General features: G+C 38.4%; 1 protein-coding gene across 1 annotated transcript in view; it reads right to left on the bottom strand.

Annotated features, from left to right (window-relative positions):
• Positions 1–5972: 5972 nt before the first annotated feature.
• Positions 5973–26469, bottom strand: part of cuedc1b (CUE domain containing 1b) — a 33240-nt gene continuing 12743 nt past the window's right edge. The window contains exons 2-11 of the mRNA XM_067593782.1: positions 22079–22756; positions 20842–20969; positions 20067–20193; positions 16582–16843; positions 15026–15091; positions 14700–14780; positions 14500–14593; positions 13906–13964; positions 11490–11559; positions 5973–10275 (exon numbers count right to left, since the gene is read on the bottom strand). Of these exons, the coding sequence (XP_067449883.1) occupies position 10275; positions 11490–11559; positions 13906–13964; positions 14500–14593; positions 14700–14780; positions 15026–15091; positions 16582–16843; positions 20067–20193; positions 20842–20969; positions 22079–22390 (1200 nt within the window). The 5' untranslated portion in view covers positions 22391–22756 and the 3' untranslated portion in view covers positions 5973–10274. The remainder of the gene's footprint in view (positions 10276–11489; positions 11560–13905; positions 13965–14499; positions 14594–14699; positions 14781–15025; positions 15092–16581; positions 16844–20066; positions 20194–20841; positions 20970–22078; positions 22757–26469) is intronic.

Raw genomic sequence — 26469 nt, 5'->3', positions numbered from 1 at the left:
AACATTATTTGGTCTATTACTGAATTTTGAATTTTGAGCCAGGTCCCACTTGGAATGTCAATTGGATTTTTTCTTTTGATATTGTAAAAAACCCTTCTTGCCTTCTCCTTCAGCTCATTCACAGCCAGGCCAAAATGTCCAGTATAATTGATATTCAAGTCTAAATATGTATAATGTTTTGTATGCTCAATTTCTGTATTTCCCAATGTAAATCTATTTTTCAGAGAATTGGATTGTTTTTGAATTCCAGGCTCTGCTGTAAGCCCTCTCTGGAGGGAGACAGGAGCACCAGGTCATCAATCTCTGTGTCCTGCAGAGTCACACCAGGAGCTGTGGATCTTTGCAGTTGTTCTGCAAATGTATTTATTTACATGTTGAAAAGAGTTGGGCTCAAGTTACAGATCTCTTTCACCCCACAGCACTATTTGAAGTAATTGGTTCCAATTTTAATTGCACATCTGTTATTCAAGTACAGTGATTTCATTAAATCATAGGTTAACTCTAAGGAAAATATCCCAGAACTTGGAATTACATCAGGCCAACATGCTTTTTTGCTTTTGAGGGCCTTCAATTTTGTTTTCAAATCGTTCATGGTAACGGGGAAATCTAGAGGGTTCTGGTTGTCTTTGATTATTAATTCCAAATTTTGTAGTTTTTCCAGCATTCGTTTGGTTTCTAAGTCAGTTCCTGGTGGTTTTGGCCCAAATAAGGTCTGAAAATATTCAGTCCATATGTCTCCATCCTGTATGAGCAGCTCCTCAGGCTCAGACTGACAGTTCCACTGTCCTCAGAGGGAGTTTGATTCTATACTCTCTTCAAGTATGGTTTTGACAGTCTTTGTTAAACCAGTGTTTCTTTTTTTGTTTTTTTCTTTTGTTTGTACGTAGTTTCAATTTAGCTTTATTTTCTGTTCTCTTGAGGATTTAAATTTATATTGTGGACAGCCTCACATATGCCTTCAGTAGTGCGAGGGTAGAAGTATTCTGTAAACTCTTCTAATAATTGAATCTCTTCACTATTGCTGGCTGTCTTGGGCCTGTTTATATGTCCTGGATATGTTGAACAGCTTGCTAGGTATTGTGTGTGTGATATAGTTGTGTTTGAGGAAGAGGGTGATTTGGTTGTGGTCTGATAAAGGGGTTTGTTGCTTCACTGTGAATACATCAGAAGAGAAGGGGTCCATGTCTGTGATCATATAATCTACATTGCTGTTGCCATAAGTTGAACAATAAGTGAACCTTCCCAAAGAGTCCTCTCTTACCCGACCGTTGACCATATACAGACTGAGGCTTCTGCACAGTTGTAGCAGCTCCCTCCCATTACTGTTCATCACAGTGTCAAAGTTGTTTCTAGGAGGCAAATGGAGGTGAATAGTAGGAGCTTGCTGGGTGATAAAACTGTCACCTTGACTACTGGTGACTTCAGGTTGTGCACCAGTCCGGGCATTAAAATCACCACATTCCTGCCCCTGGTAATGACATATCTGTGACTCAAGGCAGGGAAACAAGTCATCAGAGAAGTAAGGAGACTCACAGCACATAGATATATATCCGTCTGTGTAGGGATAGGATCTCTTTTTATTTTCAGCCAAATATTTTTTTTTCAATTTTGAGAATTTGTACTGAAATGTGTAAATTTGACTCGTACCATATAATGAGTCCTCCTGAGTCTCTGCCTTGACTAACAGTAGATCATTTCTGGGAAGGGGCAATAACCTCTCTGTAGTTGGGAGGGCAGTGTGTGGGTACATCACCTCTACACCATGTTTCTGATAAGATTATAATATCATTATTATTTATACTACCTACAAAATAAGAGGTTTCACTTCTCAGACCAAAGACTGAGGAGTAAAGACTTTGGATATACCAAAAGACTATTTTAAATGTTCTCATTGAAATAGTCAACAGAACATGAAATAAAATAAAACAAAACAGAAACAACTTTTACACAGGTGACCTTGAAGAACCTATTAGAGTGAAATATATTTATATTAATTATATAATATATTAATATTTTCCTCAAATTAGGATTTGTTTCATTTGAAAGATGCTCTTAATTGTAAAATAGTAAGAGATTCATTATAATAAATATGCGGAAAAAATGAAAAATTGAGATTGAACCAAACTATGTTAATACAAGTACATGAAATTCTATTTGGAAGTCATACCAATATGATGGAGGACTGATGATATATCTGGCTTACTAGGAGTCCACTGCACAGACTGCGTAGCATATGGATTCTCTTTCTCTTTTTCTTGACCTCTCTCTCCCTCATTTCCTGGTTGCTCTTTCTCCTTGGCCTTCTCCGGATACCCTCCTAAATAAACAATTTATAAATAAATATAAAAACAGATATTTGCTTTTCTTGTACATAACATATATGTAGGGTACATAGCATGCATAAGAAAGGGTACACATTATAGCATTCATAGGCTAACTTTAGTTAACAAGCTCACTAATAAGCTCACTTGCGCCCTTTTGGAGCAGAACAAAACCCTACTTTTACTGCTACAGCTTTCAGTTTTCTTTTAATTACAACTTATGGGTCATCATTTCAGTTGTGTCCTTTTGGCACTGAAGAGATCTCACAGAGAGTTTTCATATGACACATAATACTCATTCACCAAACATGGCACTTAGCCTATGCCCCTTTGGCTCCAAGCTCTTGAAATCAGAAGTTACTTTGAAGGCTAGATTTCATTGCATATACAGTAGTTTTAATACTTGAAGGTGTACTATGTAAGAATTGGCCGGAATTTTAGTTTATGACATTCAAAGATTAACTCAAATTATCAACAGAATGTGAAGAAATAAGTTTTGATGTTATGTCAAAGACCAATATGTATCATATGTATCATCTACTGAAGTTAGCATGCTAACTAGCTAGCTCTGGCCCGTGCTGTGTCATAACACCACTTTGTACCTCAGGGGTGATAGTGAGTCACTGTAGCATCCAGTCTGCCCTCAGTCCAACATGAGAGGAAGAAGAAGCAGCACTGCCCCCCAGCCAGCAGTAGTGATGGCAGAGATTTAGACTTTTTGATAAATTTCGCTGTAGGACTGGTGATATGTCAATTTATTAAAGTTTTAACATTTTTTCAGGCAAGAGAGTAACCATTTAGATTCCCAATATGTGGTCAGTTTATCCAAATGACACATATTTGGAAAGTTGTACCAACGTTGTCAGAGATGCCACTGCTACAGCCGCTGGCTGGGTGAGACATCAGTTATCTCAGTTGCATGATCGATGAACTGATCTGTGTAACTCATTGGTAATTTACTGCTGGCTCTAATGTCTCTATAGTATTTTCTGTAGTAAACAGTGAGCTTTATGCTATATTCAGTGAGTGATAATGGTGGTGGTGTGATGCGTTTGCGGAAAGGGGAAGGAGAAGGTGACTGTGCTTTCTGGTGATATGCTGCCCCCTATTTGTTTGGATCAGGTGGCCAAATCTTACATATTGCACCTTTAAGAGCTAATCAGGAGTCTTAATTTTTACATATCTCAGGCAAGTAATAAATGTTCTTGTTCAGTGTGGCTTTAATTCATAACACAGTTCCATAAAAATATAGACATATATACAATAAATAATGATAATCATGACTGTGGAGGTTCATTCTTGACCTTTGTAACATATCTGATAAAATATTCTAAATGCAGTCCAGAAACTTTTTTTTTTTTTATTTTATTTTTTAAATAAGGTAAGAGTCATAGGACTAAGTCGAAAGTTCTGGAAAAGATAGAAAATGAACCAGGAGTTTAGAATATTTTATCACAGAAATGATCATAATTGATTACCTCAGCCTTACATTTCATTTGCATCATCCAGAAATTTCATCCAGAATTATTTGTACAATAAATGGATGAAGCTTTCTACTTTTGGCATTTTCTCCATTTATTAATTATCAGAAGGGACAAAGTCAAAAAGTTTTACTTCATAGAAAAAACTTTAATGGTCATGTTAATATCTTTACAAATATAATTCACAAACAAATCAGACAAGATACAACACAATAATTTCAATGATAAAGAAATTTCCTTGTGTATAAGAAAACTTCTGTGGAAATAAAAATTAAAATACAACAATCACTAACAACTGTTACACAACTGTGTGGAGAAAAACATTTCTAATCTTCACCTTCAGAGACAAAGTTCTAGAGCCAGAGATGTAGTTTTCCGTAAAAAGAATTTCAAATCTAACAATGCCAAATGTTTTCTTCCTGTTTGGCATTTAAGTGACTAATGGCAACACACACAGATGAGCTCAGTACAAAAGGGCTGGACTCTTGAGGCCCAGTATGTGGTTTCTGTTCTGTGGATATGGCATAGATTCTTACAGATGATCATGATCCCATGTGCACTGTAAACAATTCAAAGCTGCTAAATGGCTCACCTCAGTTCATGTACATTCATGACACACACACACACACACACACACACCACTACTCTACTGTACAACATCGCCTTAGTGTTTCTCTCAACTGCAGTTCAGATGATTCAACTGCTCAGGGCTCTTCAGCAGAAATTCAATCCTTGTTGCTGACCAGCATACTTCATTCCAGCTCATCACAATGTGGGGAAGCAAAAAGGAGAAAATCCATCCATATATCATCTCATACTATTCAATACATTCCAGGAATAAGTTTGTGATAATTTTTTATGCAATTTCCCCTCAACCTTCATTATATGGAGTCAGAAGTGTGCCAACAGAATAATTTGATGCTTTTACAGTGTTGAATAATGATACAGTCTCAAAATAATTCATTTTAAAATCCTATTTTGAATTGATACATTTAATCTGCATTTTAAAACATTGCATTGTGAAACAAAAAGTTTTAAAAACAATCAAAAATATTTAATTCCCCAATTAATAATTTTATCTCCTTATTATATCATTAAAAATTACTATTTAACAACTGAATTTAAAATTTGAATTGAATCAAAAAATTACTTTAAAAAATTATTTTAAATTTACTTTTTTTTAAATTCCATTTACATATGTTCTGTGATGGCCATATTGAACCTCACAATTCATTTCCTGCTTTGACATTTAAAGACTGCATTTCAGGTATTGCATACATCTAACACAGCTCTCTGCCCCCCCAGAGGTGAAAGTGCAGCAGAAACAGAAAATAGAATTATTAATTGGTTTATGATTTAATTTTTTTTAACTTTCAGTTTATTAATCCATCATTTCAATTAAATTCAAATTGATCAATTTATTAACTGATTATAATTAAACAGGGTAAAGGTCTGTAATTATTCTAGTGGCACACTTTAGACTCCATACATTTAGCCCTACTTCTGTTAGTCATTTCCATCATTTCCCAGAGTGCTTTCTGACAACCAAAAGTGAGTGGAAGTTTACTCAACATATTATTCAAGAACATTTATGCAACATATTGTGGGACTGCACACCGTAATTTATGTGACATCATGTTGATCAGCTCTACAAAATAAGAACTTCACACCCAAAGAACAGTATAAAACCTGGAATACTAAATACATTACCAATATCTGTTTGTGTCTCAGGTGGATTTTCTCTTTAGTGGTGCATCAAATGTGGGAAATGTATGAGACGAAGTACAGATAAATATTCCTTCTAGGCAACACCATGTCTATATTTCTGACCACACAGTCTGTGTTTTGGAAGACTAAGTGTTTAGTATCTATGGAGTGCAGAGATTGATGAGAGGAAATGTGGTACGATGGAGTACATTGTCTTTAAAAGAACAGTCCAACACTTTAAGAAATAGGTTTGTTCACCTGAATCAGATGAGAAGCGTGATATCGGTTTATATCCAATAATGTTGGGCTGTTCCTTTAGATTACATTTAATACAATGTGTAATTCTAGTGTGTATTATGACTGACAGCTTGGAATGGTACTTAGTAGTATTAATATTGCTTTAACCTTAGGGAATTAATCCCGTGTATCCTGTATGGAAGATTTGTGTTTGTGTGGTGTGTCAAAAAAAAAAAAAAAAAAAAAAAAGATCAAGATGGAAGAGAATAATTGAGGTTGGTTTCCCTGAGAGGAGAACACATCAATAAGTTTCCTAGAAGAAGGATCAAACATCAACTTACTTTTAGATCACAGCAAAACACCAAAACAAAAACTGCTCTAAACAACTCTGGAAGCCAGCTCATTACCTTTCAAAAGACAAAAAACTGGGTATCAAAGACCCTGAAAGATGAATTTCAGGGTCCAAAACCCTTTACCAAAGTATTTTGGACTGAGGATATGCAAGCACATGGTGATATTGTGAATCTGGAATCAAAATTGACAGTCATGGACAAAAAAGAAAAGCCACCCAGCCATCCGTTCAGGCCTCCTGTGCCTCACGTTGACTTGCTCTGGTCTGAATCTCACATCAGTTCTTTAGAACAAAGTAGTTTTGCCTTCCATTTAGAATCAGTAAATTCATTTTAAATGGCTTTTTGTTTTGTGCACACATAAAATAGCTTTGTTTTAAAAGCCTGTTGTGCAAGAGAGAGCCAATAAAGGTCATTCATGCAATGGTTCATGCCACTACGATATGAATATCACCTGGCAGATTTTCCTTTACAAGTTCCATGGTCACACAAGCTGATGAAAACTGGACTTTAAAGTCAGCAGCAGTAAATATTCTAAATGAGAAATGTGAAAAGGCACAGACTCAACATGAGTAAACTTTTCACCTACTTCTAATGATAAGATCATTTTAGGCATTTGTTCATTAAGAAAACACTGCTCTACTCTACATCAATACCCGAACCTACAGCTGACCTTTCAGCTCATCTACATGACTAGTAGCCTTAAATGATCAGATCAGTGTTGCTGCATGGCTTAACCCAGTTAAAACTGTGGATATTTTCCAAAGCTTGTTGTAGTGTTCCGGATAGTTGAATATCTTTTCCTACTTTCCAGGCAGTCAGTGGTTTCCATTCAGTTTTTGAAAATCACCTTGAAGCTTTCTTGATTTTGGTAATACATCACAGTGAATCATGTGTACTTCTACAATGCACACTTTTTGAATCATTCTGCACTCTCTGTTGCGTAACCAGGCAACAATAATGTTAAGTTGACAACAACAAACAGGACATGATGTTCACTGTCATGGAGCGCTTATCTCAAACAGGGCTAGAGTCCAAGTCTGAGCAGGTTCAAGATTAAGTCAAGACAGAGTCCCAAACATTCCAGTCCAAATCAAGTGCCTCCTCAATATTCATCTTACTGTTGTTCATAGCGAGAGAGTCAACTCAGCACAGACTTTTGAATTTAGTTTGAGTGTGATTTGCCTTAACATGTATTATTTGCTAAAATCGTAACTGCAACTCAAAAAAAAAAAAACAATCATCATAGAAACAAAACATTCTTGCACAAACTTACTATGAAAGTATGGTCTCTTCACATGTTTTTGCATGAAACTACACATCTAATGTGAGGACTCTTGGCAATGACATGGAAAAGACACACTGACATTGTTTCTTTTGACAAAACTACTTTTATCTTACATTAAGTAAGAGAATGTCAAATCTTTGTGGAAGTAGACATGTATATGTGTAAGATTTAAAGGCTATTATGCAACTTATTATGAGAAATTTTCAGAAAGCTTAATTTGAATTGTTTAAATAATACAAAAAAGATTTTATGCACAGGGGGAGGAAAAGTTAATTTATCCATTTAGTTTCAAACTTAAAATCAGGCAATTTTCTCGGAACCTTTGCATCACTTTTATCAACAACATATTTTTTCTGTTCCTCTCCTTGCACGTGATGTTCACGCAGGTTACATCAAACTTTTACTACTTCTTTAATCCATGCTAGTTTCACGTCTACACACACAAATGAAAAGAGGAGTATTGTGAGGAGGGTTGCGTACTCAAATGTACCAAAGGGTAGATGAGAACCTCACAGGCATTTTTTGTTTTAATTTTAACCAACTTCAAATCTAGTTTAACAGCATCCTATCAGAATGAGTCTTCACAGGATGATCATCCAATCACATTTCAGATGCACTCTCCCCAGCCCTAAGAGACATATCCATCATCATGTGGAAGCCATCAGTTCTCTCACGTCAAATCACGCTGCCATTGTTCACAGTAAGAACATACATGTTAGAAATGTGTTCCCCATCACTCAAAGGAGATGACCTCAACAAAGATGTGATTTGTTCAAAGACTAGAAGGACAATCTGAGATATGGCAAAGTAGTGTGAATGATATACCTTATTTCCAGAATATCTTGCAAAAATGTCTTCTGACAGCAAGAGTTCTAGAAACCTTGCAGAATATTAGCAAAGTTTTGCATTAATGGAGCAGTGAATGAAGCTCACAGCAAGCAGGTTTAGAGCAGTGGTTTCAGACTCAGTTTGGTTCATTAGGCAAGGTGAGAACAATGTTTTTGTGAACAAAAATATTTCAGTAATTCTCCAAAAATGCAGAACCAACCAACTATGGAAAATTAACTTAAAAGCGCAAGGGCTTATGGGTAGGCAGAAGTTGACATCTTGCAGACGCTCATTTGTCAACATTTATTCTTAAGTGTACCAAATTTATGATGCAATACTTTTATTTTGAATCAGAATGTCATTCATGTTTCTTCTTTTCAGTAAAACTAAATGATTCCCCAGCATACTGTAATACTTCCAACTTGTATTGTGGATTTTGCTCAGACAGTTTTACCTAATATGGAGTGCCCCACTATTTTACCTAATATGGAGTGCCCCACTATGCACCTTGTCACTGCTAACAGTACTGCTATCCTGGGGAGGGCTGCAGACAGACATGTGCTACCTCTGTGACACATGGTGTCTCCACCTGCTTCTTCTAACCTGCCAGTGACAGGCAGAGGCTCACTTCCGCTCCCCTCACTGCAAGTGCCCTAAACAACCAGCAGGAGTCACTTGTGCAGTGACATGGCTTAGAGCCCTCACTGGCTTCTCACCATATGAACACGGCGAATTGTGTTTGTTGGACTGTACAACCAAAAACCAGAGGTGCTGCCACCGAGAATCAAACTCTCTGTCCTTGCAATGGTGAGTCTCCCTTGTTTTTAGATTTTTGCAATGTTTTTCCTACCTTCTGCAGCAGCTGTTTTTTAGTCATTTCACTATATTATGAAAATCAACATGCTGTAGATGGGTAATCTACATTTTTAACATTTTTATTTAAAACAAAGTAACATTATTGTGTAGAGAGGCAATTGATTGATTTGATCTGTCTACAAGTCTGCAAGTACAATGCAGCCATGTGATTATGTAGAAAAGAAAACTGACCTTCCTTCTCTCAAGGGATCCATCAATATGCTTCATATAAAACGCTTGCTGAATTGCAGAACAATGTCACTTTCATTGGGAGAGATTTTGAGTGTGGCCATTCAGAGGAGCTGACATCACTTTGTATCAACTACACTGTGAGTTAACCCTAGCTTTAAAGTTATCTAGATATCTGTGTGTCATCTTGGCTTGATTTTCTGTGGCTAATCACGCCGTTTACCTGTGCAGTTGTGCTGCTAGTAGAGCTACAATGGATTAAATGATATTGTTTTTATCTTGCCAAACAAACCAAACTAATAAACTGGTCCAAACTCTGCAGCATTGGATTAAACCGCTCCAGGCATGCTTTGTACAAACACAGTCCACTAACTGTGATGGACTGGTTATAATGGTTATAATATGGAGAAGTGTTGACATGTGGGGGATCCCCAACTTTAATGGCCACAATATTCTGACACATAAGTATTTCAGTTACATAACCCCTGACATTCAGAAACTGCAAAATATTACAATCTGATTAAGAAAACATGGTAAAAAAGCTCTACATGGTTTAGTGTATATAAAGGGGCATGTGCACACTTTGGATTTGAAATGCCCAGCCTGAGGGACCCTAATCAGAAACATACAGTTTGCTACTGTACAGGACTGGAAAAGTAACAAAGGTTCATATGGCAAGTTCATCACTACAGCTAGTGTTCCTCTCAGTGGAGGTCTCAAGGAAGCAATTAAGAAATACTGGTAAGGACTAATGCATTTTCCTTTACATTTAAAATTATATATCAACAAAGTGTTATAATACAGAGATAATGCATTTATAGACAGTTAGCCCAATGCTGGGAACAGTCCAGTTCCTCTCCCTGGGAAGGAGGGGGGTCTCAACTCACTGCTGAGCCTCACATTGGCTGGTTTGTGTTAGGGTGCGTTGAGCAAGTGGGGACAAGAAGAGCTGCAAGCACCACCCATGGGTCATGCTGCCGTCACCATGGTAACCCTGAAATGGTGCAGCATGGGAGGATCTGAAATGCAAAGTAGTAGTCTGGTCATTAGAGTTTCCACAGGGTGGCAGGTCCCGAAATAAAACCATGAATGAAAATACTGTCTGCACTTTATTTAGAAGCTTCTGAATGTGAAATATGTCAGCTGACAGAAAAACAGAAAGCACAACAATCAAGTCTTTGATACACTGGAAAATAAGGACATATTTATTTTTAGCTTTGTTGAGAGGATGAAGGCAGAGGAGAAGGAAAAAAGTGGTGAGTACAGGTAAACGCTCTCAACTTAGACAAACACACAGTCAAGTACAGGGCACATACTTCAGTAGAAGAAGAATATAAGCTTGACTACATTCAAACGTTTCAAATACATTCAAGTTGTTATGAAACTGCACCACCTAGAGGCCAGAGGAAAATATTGAGATATTAATTTCCTATGTAAAACTATAAAAAAAAAAATCTCAACCTTACACCCAGTAGTGGCTCAAAAAGCATTAGAACAAAGTGTGGCAGGCTCCACCATTGTCAGCCTCATTTCATCTGGACTAGTACCAGTAGTAACACTGTACCCACCAAAGTAATTGCTAAGATCTCTGTGTGTGGCAAAATGTGGCATGTAAATGTGGCAAAATCTCTAAAATAGATCCAACAGGGTGAAGACACACATAAACTGTGATGGAAGTTTACAACAGAGAGTTTGGGTTATAACCTTGGTTTCTCTTCCAAATAAATCTGACTAATCTGGTTGTTTGTTTACAACCTGTCTGATCATGATGTGTTTGTTTCCCTGTCGGATTTTGTGGTATTGATGTCATTGTATTCCAAGATCTCAGCAGTTACTTATGTAACTAAACTGTGTTTATAATCATAATGTAACATCAGAGTTAACAGACAGAAATGATAATCAAAACACTGCAAATATCCCTGCTGCTTTGCATCACCTAATGCATCACTGTAAGTGGTTGACTTGGCTTCAGTTACTGTCTAGGATTTCTGTGTGTGTGACATGACTTGAATGACTTGGACTTGAATGCTTAGATCAGGTGTTCTTATGATTTTATACATGTTTGAAGTTTGTTGTATGTAATCAGATTTACCTGTGACCAAAGTGGTGGACATGGTGTTTGCATATTGTCAGAAAAACCTGCAGTCAGGCTGATTTGTGTGCACCAATTGCATTGTGATCTTTCTAAAGTGACATTTGAAGCACAACGTAGAATGACAGAAGAAAAGCTTACCATGATACTGGCTCATTGCGTTGTTCATTCTCTTCCTGAGTGACTGCTCTTCCAGGTTGACCATCTTCCTCTGGATGCAGATACAAAAATATATCAACATACTTATATATGCATCTCCATATAATCATGAATATCAGTAGATAGAGGATAAACCTAAACCCTGAGAGGGAATGACAGATTGACAGCAATTTTCATTATCAACAGTGCTGACAAAACTCATGAAATTTTGCATATATGTTCAAAATAGTAAATATTTCAATTTGATATCACAATTGGGCTTGGGTATAGCACATCCACTCTATAGCCCCCCCCTAATTACTTTTAGCATTTTTAAGTGGAAGAGGTGCTTGAAAACTCACACTTTGCACATCTATCAGAAGAAGCAAAACCTGACAAATGATGAGTCTTGGGCTTGGGTGTGGCAAACTGGCTTGAAGGCACCCCCCAGAAAATTTCAACGTCAAAACCCCCACCTTTAAATTTGACATATATTAATGAAATTTGCTAGGCAGATGTAATACCTCCAGACTTTAAAAAAAGCCTCTTGGAGCCATACATTAAGTCCAACAGGAAGTCAGCCGTTTTGAATTTACTGTGTAAACAATCACATAAGGCTGACAATAAGTCAGCCTTATGTGACAACATCACCTGATTTACATGAAATGTACATGGTGTGGTCTACACATGATATACAGCAACATGACATAATTACTGGGTGTTTTTTAGCACCACAGTCCATGGTGTCCATAGTGGACACAGGAAGTGATATTTATATCCTGCATGCAATGTCCAAAATGTATATCCATGTCAGTTGCCTTCTGGAAAATGTATTGGTGCATTATTATTTCACTTATGTAGTAGTGCCAACGAGCCACAGGAAGTGAAGCCTAACACATAGTTCATCAAATATATACACAATTTCCAATATGTCGTCTCAAGCATCACGTACTACAGACAGGAAATATTTAACCCATTCACACAGTGTCCAATAATAATGACAATTCAGAGCTGTGTAAACCGAGCTCCAGTAGCAATGACGCTCCCTCCAACGTGCACGAGGTGCAAGTGCCCGTTCATCACTTCATTTTTATTATATGTAAAGGAGGGACGGTGCTCCTTAACCAACAGAAGGCAGCAGCATTGTGAGTTATTGATCTATAAGGCTCTACTGCAAGAACTACGTCATTACCTCTGCTCTCTGGTCACATGTCAATATAGTATTCATAATGTCAGGTCACAGGATATTTTAACATTAGCTGTACCTCATGTTCACACTGAGTTCCGTACAGATGGATTAACCTGCAAAAAACTTTAAAATTAAAATCTCTCATTTAACTTGAAGATTTTAAAAGACTATACTCAAATATTTGCAATTCCATTTGTAATTGCTTTTCTCTTCTGGTTATGAGGTATGTGCTGTAACCATTCGGCTACCAGGGCACTCTGTGATTGCTTTTCTTAATGTGAAACTAATGTCTAACGTGTGTGTGTGTGTGTGAGAATTTTCTGTGCGTCTGTCCATGCTAACTATATGTTTATTCTTGTGCACAGGTCCCTCTTGAAAAAGAGATCATGATCTCATTTAGACTAGCTGTTTAAATTAAGGATTCAATAAAAAAATCATTACATGGTAGTGTTTTGTGGTAATGCCTTTATCTAGATGCATTTTGTTAATAGAAGAGCAGGTACGCCATGACACTAAGATATTTTCAAGTGCATTTGACTTGTCTGACTACGTTGGAAGGTAAAAGTGTTTATAGCTAGTCCTAAGCTGACCATTTATAGAGAAGGGCGAGGTGTCATTTAATATGGAGATAACGGCGTATATTTTGAGCCTGTCTCTCTTGAAAGACACACAGACTCACAATTATGTAAAACATTTAAAAAGACAACTTGAGAAAAAACTTCAAACCATGCTTACTTTCTGACCTCCATGCAGCTGGCCAATCACTGCATTAAGCGGAAAGTTACAGAAAATGTCTGACACTACCCCTTAATTCCAGTGTCAGAAAGGTGTGGAGGGAGGGAGCTTCAGAATCTGTTTGACCAACCCAACAAGGTTCCTTAAATCTCAAATCTTGCACATTAATGGCCAGCCTAACCCTACATCCAGATGGACAACAGCGCTGTATCAAAACAACATGCTTCCTCATTCACTTGAATGAATGAGGTGTGTTGTATTTTTGTTGTTACGAGTAAAACACACCTCACACTCTTGATCACACCCTGCTGTGATCAAGAGTGTGGTCAGAGGTTCAACAGACTTAAACCTTTGAAGCCATACAGGCCAGTGACTTGCTTCAAGCTGATTTTATCCTCAACTCAGATTTGTACATGTTTATGAGTTTACCATCCTCTATACCATATTAACAAAACCTCAATGTTTTACATTGTGTGGGTGACATGAATTTCTTACCACAGGGGTTTCCTTCTACATCATCAAGGAGATTGGCTGTAGAGTTGGCTGTGCCCAGTCTGGAAGGTTTTCATTAAGAAAACCAAAACTGTAACTTTGCAAACCAGATCAGTATCATGATTCATGGATGTAGACAAACAAATCAGAGTTTGACGAAGTTGATCCATGGCTGGTGATGTATGCAGCAGAAACCTCAACGGTAGTGGTATTAATAGGGTATGGCAGTGCTTTATGTAGATGTTTCAAGACTTTGAGGGTGTAAATGCATCCTTAGGAGGGAGGATTTTGCTTTCTTCCATATGACTTTCACTTGATATACAAGCAGTAAATAAAGAAACAGCACTAAGACAAAATAATATCACGTTATGTCTGGGGTGTCTCCACTCAAGTCAACTGTTAATGCTGTATGACTTGGAGTCAAAGTAAAATGCTTTTATTTTCTGAATTAAAGAATTAAATTTCCACTTCTTAAACGGCATATGAACGTGGTAAGTAAGTAAATATGGTGTGGCTATTTTACTACTTTGAAACATTAATTTTACAACAAAATGGAATGTTAGCCAGATAATGTGAGCAAGATAAAGCAAAGGATACGATTGGTGCTTCAGGAGCATCCTCCTTTTTGACTTTCTCCTCTTTGTCTTTTCTGAGAACGTTCTGGCAATTTCAAACAGCTTCTTTCTTGTTGCTGAAAACGGGAAAACATTAAGTGTCATTAACTAATTTGGTGACATGATCTTAAAGACCAATGCAGTTATTTGTGAAATACTAAAAGTGTAAATCCAGAGACTTACATTTTCCCATGTGTTTGAGTTTGTCTCTGAACAGGGCATCATCTGAGGCAGCCTCCATTGAAGCTGCAGAGTACTGTTCTCCTGCACACACACACAGTGACACTACCACACTGTACACATACTGTATGTACATGCTCAAATCACACACATCAACTGTAGATGCACAAGAATTTATAGTATGATGTCTGTAGAACAAATCCTTGACACAACCAACAAATATCACAGTGAGTGCATAGACAAACACAGACCAATATTCAGTAGAATCCAGTGTGCACAGAGACAGTAGCAAATAGCTTGGCAGAGGAAGCTTGATGAGTGATATCTACCTGTGGAATTCTCCATGCTAGATGAATGATTGGACTTTGATTTCTTTGATTCATACTTCAAGCGATCTAAAAACAGAGAGCAGATGTTATGACCACTGATGTGAAGAATCAAGATGTGATGAGCTTCTACACCTCCATGTCAATTAATCTTCGCCAGTGTCAGATGATAACATTTTGTCCCAGCAAAGCTTGAGCACTTAAAGGCAGTATTTCCAGATGACACAAACATGTACCCATGTAAAACTGTCTGGCTGTTACTGGCCAAATATTTTTTTGTTCATCTTGTTCAACTTTTCAGAGACTATAAAGATGGATATTGGGGACAAATACAAAATGTCCTGAGCTTAAACTTGGAAGTGTCAAAGTCTGAATTCTGAGCTAAACATTAGACACTGTCTTTCTGAGAGTCAAAGTTGCATTTCAATCCCACAAATCTGAAATTCTTAATATCAGAAATATAAATATGAATGTTATGAAACTATTGAATAAAACTATGAAAAATGTGATTACTCGCAGACTTCGGACAACCTCTCTTTGTAAACACCTCAAAAACTTTTAGAGGTCAAGTTGTGCCTGGACCACTCTCAAATCTACCTACTGAAAGCATGAAAGCAAATGCCTTGATCATAAGCTGAGGGATGTAAGACTATGACAAATGGAGACATATGAAATTAATTCTGTCCAAGTAAAGAAAAGCAAAGACATGTAGATAACAAAGCAAACGGCAGCAACAGCAATCCAGAAACAGTAACAGTACGAAATGTGACATAGCTAGAATGTGAAAGGTAAAGAAATTGGATTTGTATAGAGAATCAAACTTTAAACTAATAGTTCAACATTTTGGGAAATATGCTTATTTGCTTTATGTTCTTGAGATGAGAAAATTGATACCAATCATAATCACCATGGGTAGAAAGCTAACCTGGTTATGTCCAAAGTTTGCATCAGAGCTCCTAGGTGGCTTTCCAGTTTTTCCAGACAGAATATGTGCCTAGTCACACCAGAGAGTGGCACACAACAATTAATTTGCATGTCCTTAAAAACAGGTGGTGCTGGGAGTTTTTATTCAAAATACGAACTAATGTTCAAACATAGGATTAAGCATTTGATCTGTAATCATCTGTTTGAATTCAAAATCCCCTTTTTTTGTTTTTCTTATTTTAACAACTTCATTTTCAAGTGTTACTAGCTTTGGGTTGCTGGTATTGCTGTGTGGTTTGCGATCATACATTTAAGTTTCATTACTAAGACAAAAGTAATTCCAAAGAGACTTGTATCAAGGCATATTATGGCAATAATAGCACAAAAACAAAGGCTTTCGATGACAACAGCCTTTAAAGGGCTTGTCAGAATCTCAATGCTAAATGCAAAGTATATACCTCAAGTGTCAATGTTTTTACATAATTAATAATGTAATTTACATTATTCTATGCACTATTTTTCAGTAACCAAATCCTAAGTATAATACTATACCACCAAAACAGTGCAGCTGTTGACACGGACTTATGAGCAGAATTTCTCTGTGTGTAATTAATAAAATGTATAGAAAGTCTTACCTCTCTCTAAGGCGATGAGGAACTCCCGGTTTCGCTGCAGTTCTCTCATGAACTCCTCGTTTTGTAGGAACAGAGCAATGCGTTCATCTTCAAGATACTGCTTCAGTTTTTTGTCTTGCTCTGTAGCTGCTGTCGTCAGACCTGGACCTCCAGTGGTCCCCGCAGCTCCAGACTGTGAACCTGACTGGGCTGTCCAGTGGCTTATTGAAGAGACTGAGGAAGAGGATGACGATGAAGGCTGTGACAGACTGCTCTGAGAGCTCTGTTGAGGTAAAGACAGGAGAAGTTATTAGTTATGACATCAATTTATATAGTTTGATTAGAGATCATCTGTAGAGCTTATTCAGTATATTCTAAACTAAAAGGTCCTCAGCACTACTACCTTCTACTAGAAAAGCTATTAATGATCAAGTGGGTAGTTCCCCATTTGAAAATAATGGCCAGCAGGGGGTGACTCCACTGGCTGCAAAAAGAGGTCCAATTGTATAAAGGTCTATGAGAAAATGACCCTACTTCTCACTTGATTATTACCTCAGTAAACACTTTCCTAATGAGTTTATGGTCTCAATCGCGAGTATCAAGTCTTCTTCAATGCATCATGATGTTCATTTTGTAAATTATGGTCCCATTTAGAGTGAAATGGACGATAAAGCAGGGTATGCTTTAGGGTGTGGCTACCTTGTGATTGACAAGTCGGTACCATGGCAACAACGTTGATTACGTAATATAACCATGGTGTAACCCATGAATTCACAGAGTATAGGCATAGCTGCTGCTATTTCACAGTGTGTTTTCAGTCATGAAAGTTAATTGTAACATTTTGGTTGCTTAAAAAAAAAAGTCTGGTGAGTACATTTTGTTTTAATGGTTTTAGGCCTGTTTTGTGCTAGTGGAAATTAGCATTAGCGTTATCACTGTTAACCATAGATTGTAAATGCACCGTGCTAACCAAGCTAGCAGCTAGAGCTATGGTCAACTCCACCCTCTCGTCCAAATATGGTTACTTCTGGCTCTAAAAATCAAACATGGCAACGGTCAAATCCACGATAGCAACGGTCAAATCCACAACGGCAACGGTCAAATCCACGATGGCAATGGTTAAATTGATAAACTCAAGGTTTCAAAACAGCAGTTCACAAACCAATGGGTGATGTCACAGTGACTAAGTCCATATTTTTAGAGTCTATGCTAATAATCTATTTGCACTTGAAAATTTGCTTTAAATCTCATATCTGTGTTAAAACTTGAGCTGGAGGCAGGAGGTGATTAGCCTAGCTTAGCATAAAGACTAGAAACAGGGGGAAAAGGTAGTCTGGTTCTGTACAAAGTTTACAAATATGCCTACCAAAACCTCTAAAGCTCACTAAATAACACATTGTACAGTATACTGTTGATTTAATTTGTACACAAAGAGATATGTAAAAACCACAGTTTGAAGTTTCAGCTGGAACTACTTCTTGGCGAACACACCTGGGAGCTGTTACAACTCAGAGTCTTGTCGTTATAGTGTGAGAAGCAGTTCTGGTATCATACCGTCTCTACAGAGACCTGCACTAACACTGCACTGCAGACAGAAGTGCTGGGTGATGGATTCTACATTTCTGTTTGTGTATGGAGTAAACAAAGGAGATACAACATGTTAATTAGTGAGCTAAAGAGTATTTTTGGACTTTGGTGAGAGCCAGGCTAGCTGTTTCTCCCTGCTTCCAGTCATTATGCTAAGTTAGGCCTCTCAGCTCCAGCCGTAAAACACAGATATGAGATTGGTATCGAACTTATGAGTGACTTTGCATGTTTACTACAAGACATGAATATTTTAAAAGACAGCTAACCATTCTGCAAACCACACTACTCCGTCTTAGAAATTTGAATGTGTTTTTCCTACCACTTAAGTCATACATTGGATTGCATTTTTTCTGTGTAGTGCATACGGCCTGCTTCTGCCTGCCCCCCAGACATTTAGAACGTGCTCAAATCAGCATGACAGCACACCTAGCCGTGCTCAAATGAAAAAAGCCTCATCACTAAAAATATTGCTCCACCATTCATTAGAACTACAGACTATGATGTTGCGTTAACAACAACAGTCATTTCTGGGTAGACGACTGGTGGTTGATTTGAGTTGCGGATATGTGAACTTGGCAAACTTGTTTTTTTTTCCTGTTGTCATTTTCAGCCATCACTGTAACATTTGAAGACATATAGTTAAACACAGTGGTCCGACCTATCTGACGTTTCTGCTGGCTTTATTTTATGTACTGTGTTGCTTTGCTAGCGTCTTTGGTTTGTTTTGTTTTGTGGGGGGATTTGCAGTGAAAACCCGGAGCGGAGTTTTGAGTTGTCTTTCTCTTATGTTTGTGAAACTGGATTCTAAGTTGGTTCAGTCTTTGATCACTTTCTTGCTCTCCCACCTTTGATTATTAATAATCTTTTTTAGAATGTTTGACTAAAGAAACCAACCTACACATCATCATTAATTTCATCTTTGTTATTACAAATGGTTATCCTTGTCAATATCCCTATTTGACTGTTCATTACATTTTGTAGTGTCTCTCTCTGTTCATTATCTATTTAAATATTAAATTTAATTTAGATTTAAATATATATTACCATATATCTGAGAAAAGTTGTCTTGATTCTTTTGTGTGTGTAAGTCTAAATATTGGAGTCCCTGTAGTTCCCATGAACTAGAACGACTTGGTGTCTGGAAATATATTTCATATATTTCCAACCCATGTTTGATGTGAACAGTATGTCCACTCCACATGCTATACGTGGTGTTGCTAAACCTTCTTGAGTTGTGCAATTGTGAACATCTTCTCTGCATTTATTTGTCAGAGGTACATTAATGCAGTTTAATGCAGTACAGGTGATGCAGTTCAGTGTGCACTTACACTGCATTACAGTAATGCAACTCTGATAAATATTAAAGCAGACTTAATGTTCACTATGATGGACTGCAAAACTCTAGCATATTTCTGGAGAAGCAGGCTCAGTTTTTATGCTGCACATATCTGGAACAAACTCCCAGAAAACTCGAGGTCTGCTCGAGTTTCAAGCAGTTCCTCTCAATCAAGGCTGAAGACTTTTCTGCTTGCTACTGCCTTTTATTCTTTTGATTCAAATCTTGCTCTGCTTTGTAATTTTTATTCTCCTGTTTTATCAGTCTTATTCCAGAAACTGGCGGACAACCACGACAAATTGACTTTTTTTCTTTTTTAAGCCACATTTTTATGATAAACTTTTCAGATCTTGGTTGCTTTTAACTGTATCTTTTAACTGGATGAGGGATTTTAGTATTTCAGAGCAGAGAATACTTATTTTTCCACTATTTTGAAACGTAATTTTATATACTTGGCCTTTTTTTTTTTTTAATCATTCAAATTTGGCTGGATGGTTAATTACACATTTTTCTGTGGCGTGACAAACTTCACACAGACTTTAATGTAGCAACAACTGTGGGTATTACCAATTCATGATTTTACCTTAATACTATCTAACTGCTGTGGGAGGATCCGCAGAAAATCATCTGGGAGATTTCCAAGCAAAGGAGGGTTCCAGTTCCGGTAGCTTCTGACCTGCTGGTGACCCGGAGGTGGCTGGGCTTCAAATCTATGACAGCAGGTGGAGTAACAGGACACAATTATCAACTGTATTAAGTCCATTATCATCTCAGCTGCTTGAAACTACTTTGAATTATTAATATCCTTTAAATTGCCCACTTACAAATACAAACGGGAGGGCCAGAAAGAGGAAATGTCCATTTGTGTCCCATATTTCATTTAGACTAAAAAGGATCTAATGAGTGAACCAATGCCTGATAAGACCTTGAAGGTAAATGGGCTCCTTTCAGGAACAAAAGTATCATATGAATAAAATGGGCTGATAGGTAATCTGGCCCCCATTTTTTGACTGTCCTGTATTGTCTACACTCTTTTGTAGCCAATCTATGAACCAAGTAATGGTTTAGGGTAGAAAGTGTCAAAAATACCAAAGATAGTCAGGAGTATTGGTAATGGCCTTAACCAGATGCAACTCTATCAAACATTACACCTCGAGGCACTGGTAGGAGGGCCAGATTACCTTTTTTCAACTACAAACCCTCTGTCCATTTAATAATCAAAGGCACACAGATTCTGTTGAATCAAAATGGCAAAATTTATAGTAAAAGAAATATTTCAAAAAGTAGCTCTTAATCTGATAATTACATTATCAAAGCTTCAGCTTCTTGCATGCAAGAGTCCAGTCCTTCTTCCTTACCTTGGTGGGGGTGTTGGTGGGGCTTCTGGGTATTTCCTGTCATAAATGTGCATATCATATGTTGGCGGAGAGTAGACTGGAGGCGGTTCCTCATCTGAACTATCAGGTTCGAGTGTCCGCTCTAGAATCTAGAAACAAACAGACAGCATTACACAAGCGTTGTTTCATTAAAAGTCTTAAACCTGCCTCACCCTCATGCACTTGTAATATTGCAAGAATTCCACTTTGATTCCAATTAGAGTAATTTATCTGAGGTTTAGGCCATCGTCAAATATAATATGCTAAATTTAGACCTCCCTGTGATCTGATTTATTTTGGTACAAGCCTGAATGTTACAGTTCTGCAGCACTCCATTCAGGAGTACGATCCTTTGTGTCATTGAATTTTTTACACTAAGCATCCTCTCCTATTCTAAATAAGTCAATTTCCACTGCCAAGCATTTGACTATTTATAAAATTCAGACACATTCCTGCTGTAAAGAAAAATGATGTCCTCACTATGGAGCCTGAGCTTTCTCTGTGTGTGTTTGGGATGGGAGATGCAGTGAGGCCAGTGGGCAATATATTATGGTTTCATGTTCAGGTTGGGATAAAGTCAATAAGTGCTCTGGTCAGCAGCACCTCTAGCAGGTCATGAATCCCTGTGTGAATGTCCTGTGACTGAATGGAGTCAGCAGACCAGCTAGTTATCCTTGTCAGGGAGCAATTTGCCAAGGGGGTGGGCGGCCCTCTGGTCTATTTCTTTAGGCTATTTGTTTAGTTGCAAGAAATAGCCTAATGGGCTCCATAACCCATATAGGCCCACTGTGGTTCTGATTTATTTTCATGAATAAAAGACTTTGAAACACCTAAAAATAACACCAGTCTGTCGTCATCTGCAGAAAACCTGAAAATTCATCATTAGTTCACAGCAACTTCTGGTTTACATGGCCAAGAGTCATTAAAGTTACTGTACAACTACTGCATTTGTGGTTTTACTTTACATTTATTTATACCCTGGATTGTTGGGGCCTGTGATTATATACTATGAGCCAACACAGAATTAATTCTGAGCAAAAATAAGCTTGTGGAGGATTATTCATTTTAACACCCCCCCCCCCCCCAATCATCTTGAAATCTTAATCTGTCTAACCCCACTGGTAACCCACTGCTGCATTTTCAGTACTGAAAACACATCAGGCTGGGTTTGCATTACAATCCCCGGTGGTGTTGATGACCTTGGACCCTTTCCACTGACCTCCGGTGGGATGCTGTCATCTGAGTCCGAGCTGTCATCTGAGCCCTGTCCATCAATGCTCATCTGGAGCAGTTGGTCGATGGTGGCATCCACAGCTCCGTTGTTGGAGCGCAGCACACACTCAATTACTTCATAGTCCATAGAGGGGAACATGGTCTTGAAGTCCTCCATAGCCTGGTTGAACTCCAGGCGGCGGACCTGCCTGTTGGGCCTGCTGTTGTTGAGCTGCCCCTGTCCACTGCCACCCCCACCACCACTTCCGCTGCTTCTGGAACCTCCATTGCTGCTGCTGCGCCTGAACAGGCTGGTCATCCTCAGGGCCTAGCTGCCTCAGGTATTGCCAACCTACTGATAGGATGGCTCTTCTTTTCTGTCACCAATACAAGCACTTTGGCCCTTTCAGTCTTACTTTATTTTCACTTCTTCTCTGCTCAGTTTCTCATTCTAAGACAAACATGGCAGTCCTTTGATGGGAGTTAAGAAAAACTGGAGTTTTTCCCCCCCAATGCTACTCGTTATTCAGCTGCATCCAGCATGGCTGACTGTATCAAAGGGTTTTAAGGGACTGGAATAGCCAGATGGTGACAGAAATTAAATGTCCAAGTACCTGTCACCAGGTGGAAATTAGAGCCAAAATCCCCCAGGGAACATGCATAGTTACTTCACAGTCATCAGCACCTAGAGAGAGAGAAGATAGGCAGTGTGTTAGCAAGGGATAGAAACACAAACATGATATAATTCTACAATTACATCAGTGGTCCTAAGCTGGGACCCAGAGTTCTGCTGATTTTCATTCTGCAGTAGCTCAATCAATGTGAGGGGACCACTAACAGCTACTAGATACTAGGTCCACAGAAATATCCAGCCCCACAGATATCCATTCAAAAAGTCAAAAAGGAGAAGGAGAAAAATGTTTCTTAGACAAATTATAGCAAACATTTGGTCTGGCCAGGCCCCTAATTAGTATTTTGAGAGAGGAAGCCATTCAGAGGGAGCTGGACTCAGCGATTAGAAACCAAAGGACAGACCAGAATAGGGCGTGGCAGAAATAGGGAAAAAACACACTTCCAAACAGTTCAGGGAAAAAAAAACATGAAACTAGACTACAGAAAAATAAAAAAATCACAGTTCATGCAATTCAGAAAACATTTATCTCCATTTGTGTGATTAATTGTATCCTGTCCCGCTCTATGACTGCACCTTCCAGTACCATTTGGAAAAAGGTATAAATGCTTTTACCTTTAAGCATGTTTGGACAACACTTCGTATGGACTGAATTGCTTAAAGCATACTGAACCCTTTTGTATAGGGTTTGGATGAGATCAAGCATTGCATGCAGAGGACTACTGGTTGATGTTAGGCCTAAGGTTGGGTTCAGGTTAAGGTAAGGGGAAAAAAATCAGTTTGAGCAACCTGAGACTTCACTGGTGAAACTGATGCATGATATGGGACTGATATGGGCACACTCTGTGCTATCATGCAATTTATTCAAAAACCATGAGTCCCATTTCAGTGGAAGTAACATTGGATGAGAGGGGACAAATTCGTCTACATTTTGATGCATAAATTGTCCTCTTGGAGTGGAAGCTGAGAAGAAAATCTGAGAAGGATTGAAAATGTAATGAAACTTGAACTGCAACTGTGTAAAAAGTATGAATGATATGAAAATGTTGAATTAATGTGAGAAAGTCCCAAGTGTTGTGACCCGTTTAAAGCTTGAATGAAGTTTCATCAAAATGTGTCAATTTTGAACATTCTGTCCATTCATTTGAATGGAGCAAAATTGCCAGAAATGTTGAATATTTCAGAAAGTATGAAGGGTATGAATGAGAAAATAATACACATGTCCTAATTGAGTTGAATTCTTTGATGTTTGAATGAAGTTTCTACAATGAATAATGTGGAAGGAGTTAAGTTGCAAAAAAGTGGTCTGATGAACAATAATAATAATAAAGAATGTAGAATAATATATGCTGTGAATGCTTCCAGCATTCAAATCAACATCATAGTCCCACTGTTGCCTTTTTATGGCATATATATTTGAGACATCCTGGTTTGAAAATATAGTGGAAACACAAAGAAAAACCTTGTACCAAAGCTTCACAAGGTTCATAAAATTTCACATTATATTAGGGGGTATGTTCCTATAACATTCTCGTACATACTGGGGGCCTGGTGTATGTTAGACTCTCTGAGAACTGACTGAGATATATGGTATGCCAAAAATGTGAAGGTCTGGAGGGAGAAGCTAGCTGTAGCAATCCTTTAATCTGTTTTGCGATTCCTGCTGCTCTTTCCCTCACCTCACCCCCCTTCCTTCCTGCTTCACTGGGGGTTCATTGTCGCTGGCGGCTGCCCTGTGCCACATGGCAGTGCCAGGTCCCATCCACAGCCTATAAACAGAGCTTCTCTCTTAGTCTCCCATTGACTAAGAGTCTGGCTTTGATGTAAACAAGATGCCTGCACTAGCCTTGCAAATAGCTTTGCCACACTGATGCTCTGTGTGTGTGTGTGTCTGTGTGTGCGTGCGCACAAAGAACAAGAGGACTAGATGATACAGGAATAGAATTAAGGCACAATACATGGAGGGAGAGGGAGAGGGAGAGGGGGAGGGGCGGGGGGGGGGGGGGGGGGCGGGGGGGGGGGGAGAGAGAGAGAAAATACGGCCCACACAGATAGTAAGGCCGTGATTAGATTTAGAGAAGACATAAAAATGACTTGGATTGACACACATCTCTAAAGGCACTGCTCACTGAACACGGATCTTGTCACAGCATTTGATCAATCACAATAAATGGGTCACAGAGTGAATTATGCGTGTCCTCATGTTTTAACTACAAAACCCTAACTCCTAATTTCCATCAGCTGTTGCTGCATCCCGTTCCAGGTGAGCAATGGCTGCAAAATCGTGTTTCCTTTCTCCACTCCACCAGCTTTACAACCCCAACCAGCTTTATACAACATACTGAAATTACATTTACATTTATAACATATACATTTGATATCTGTTATTTTAGCTTCATGTGGTCAAAAGTTTGATCCCAAAATATGTAAAATACCATAACATCAAGATCTGAAATAGGATAATAAAAATAAAAATCTCACCCAGCCCAACCAGAATTTATCAGATAGTCTATTATTGTTAATTCTAATGGTTGCCCAAACTGCAAAAGGAAACCCTGAATTGTTTTACTGTAAACAACTCTGCAAGCCAGTGTCTGTACACCTGTTCGAAAGCAGCAGCCTAGATTGAGAAACATTTAAAAGAAAAGCATTTTCTTTATGCTGTTTTTGAATGCCCCATATCATATCATATGTTGTTTGTCAATGCTTGGCGTTTTTCTATTTTTTCCTTATTGTCCGTGTTAGTCCATCTCTCAAAACTGTATTCTTAGTTTTATGTTGGAGACAGCCACATGAAGATCATGTTCAACTCTGATAAGCTATGATCTGTATTTGTTCCCCATCTTTTTCACATAAATATGTAGATGCAAAAGGAATAAGTACATGAATTGCAGCTTTTAATAGTCCTGAGTATTCCACAGCCACTGACAGCCAGAATTCTTCCAGTGTGCATGATGCGAAAGCAGTCTGTAATGTGCGGTCAGAAGAGAGGTCTAACAGGGGGCACCCTCCAGTTCTGACGACAGGTGTTGCACACTGGAGGTGGTGAAAGGCTGGCTTATCCAGTCATATCTCTCTGGCATGCCATCTTTTGGGAAGTATCTGTTGAAATTGTCAAGCAGGTTTCTGAGGTGAGTGGCATTAACTCCTTTCATTGCTTGGATACTTATGTCATAACTGTCCATAAAGTCAGAGTTCAGGGAACATTCACATTTAATTCAGCTAACATGGCCCATCACTCCAAGTTCTTTTTAAATGCTGTTACCTCGCCAGAAAGAGCAAGGACATTTGTGTTTGGGCCTGGGAGGGACATATTTAGACAGTTCAGTTTGTCAAAAATGCCTGCCAAATATGCAAGGCTAGTAACCCACCTCAAGTCAGTCAGATGGTCAGTGAGGGAAGAACCACAATCTCATAGGAAGATACGGACCTCTTCATGCAGTTCAAACAGTCTGGTTAATACTTTACCCCATCTGACCTCTGTGTGAAACAGTAATGATTCATGGTCCAATCCCTTGTCATGGCAGAATGTGGCAAACAGTCTGGTTTGCACTGGCCCGGATGTTATGAAATTAATCATTTTAACTGCCATCTGGAGAACACTGGAGTTCTGTCTCGAGGTTCTTGCTAGCTAGGGCGTCTCTGTGGATAATGCAGTGTTAAAATTTCACATGCAGAGGGACTCCCAAAACGCTGGCTTTTAGTCCCTTTCTTGTCCTCTGCATAGCCTCAGCTCCATCTGTACACATTGAGACAGTTTTCCCAAC

The sequence above is a fragment of the Thunnus thynnus genome, chromosome 7, assembly GCF_963924715.1.
Source record: "Thunnus thynnus chromosome 7, fThuThy2.1, whole genome shotgun sequence".
NCBI classification, from domain to species: domain Eukaryota; kingdom Metazoa; phylum Chordata; class Actinopteri; order Scombriformes; family Scombridae; genus Thunnus; species Thunnus thynnus.
This window is presented reverse-complemented; position numbering and strand designations above follow the sequence as displayed.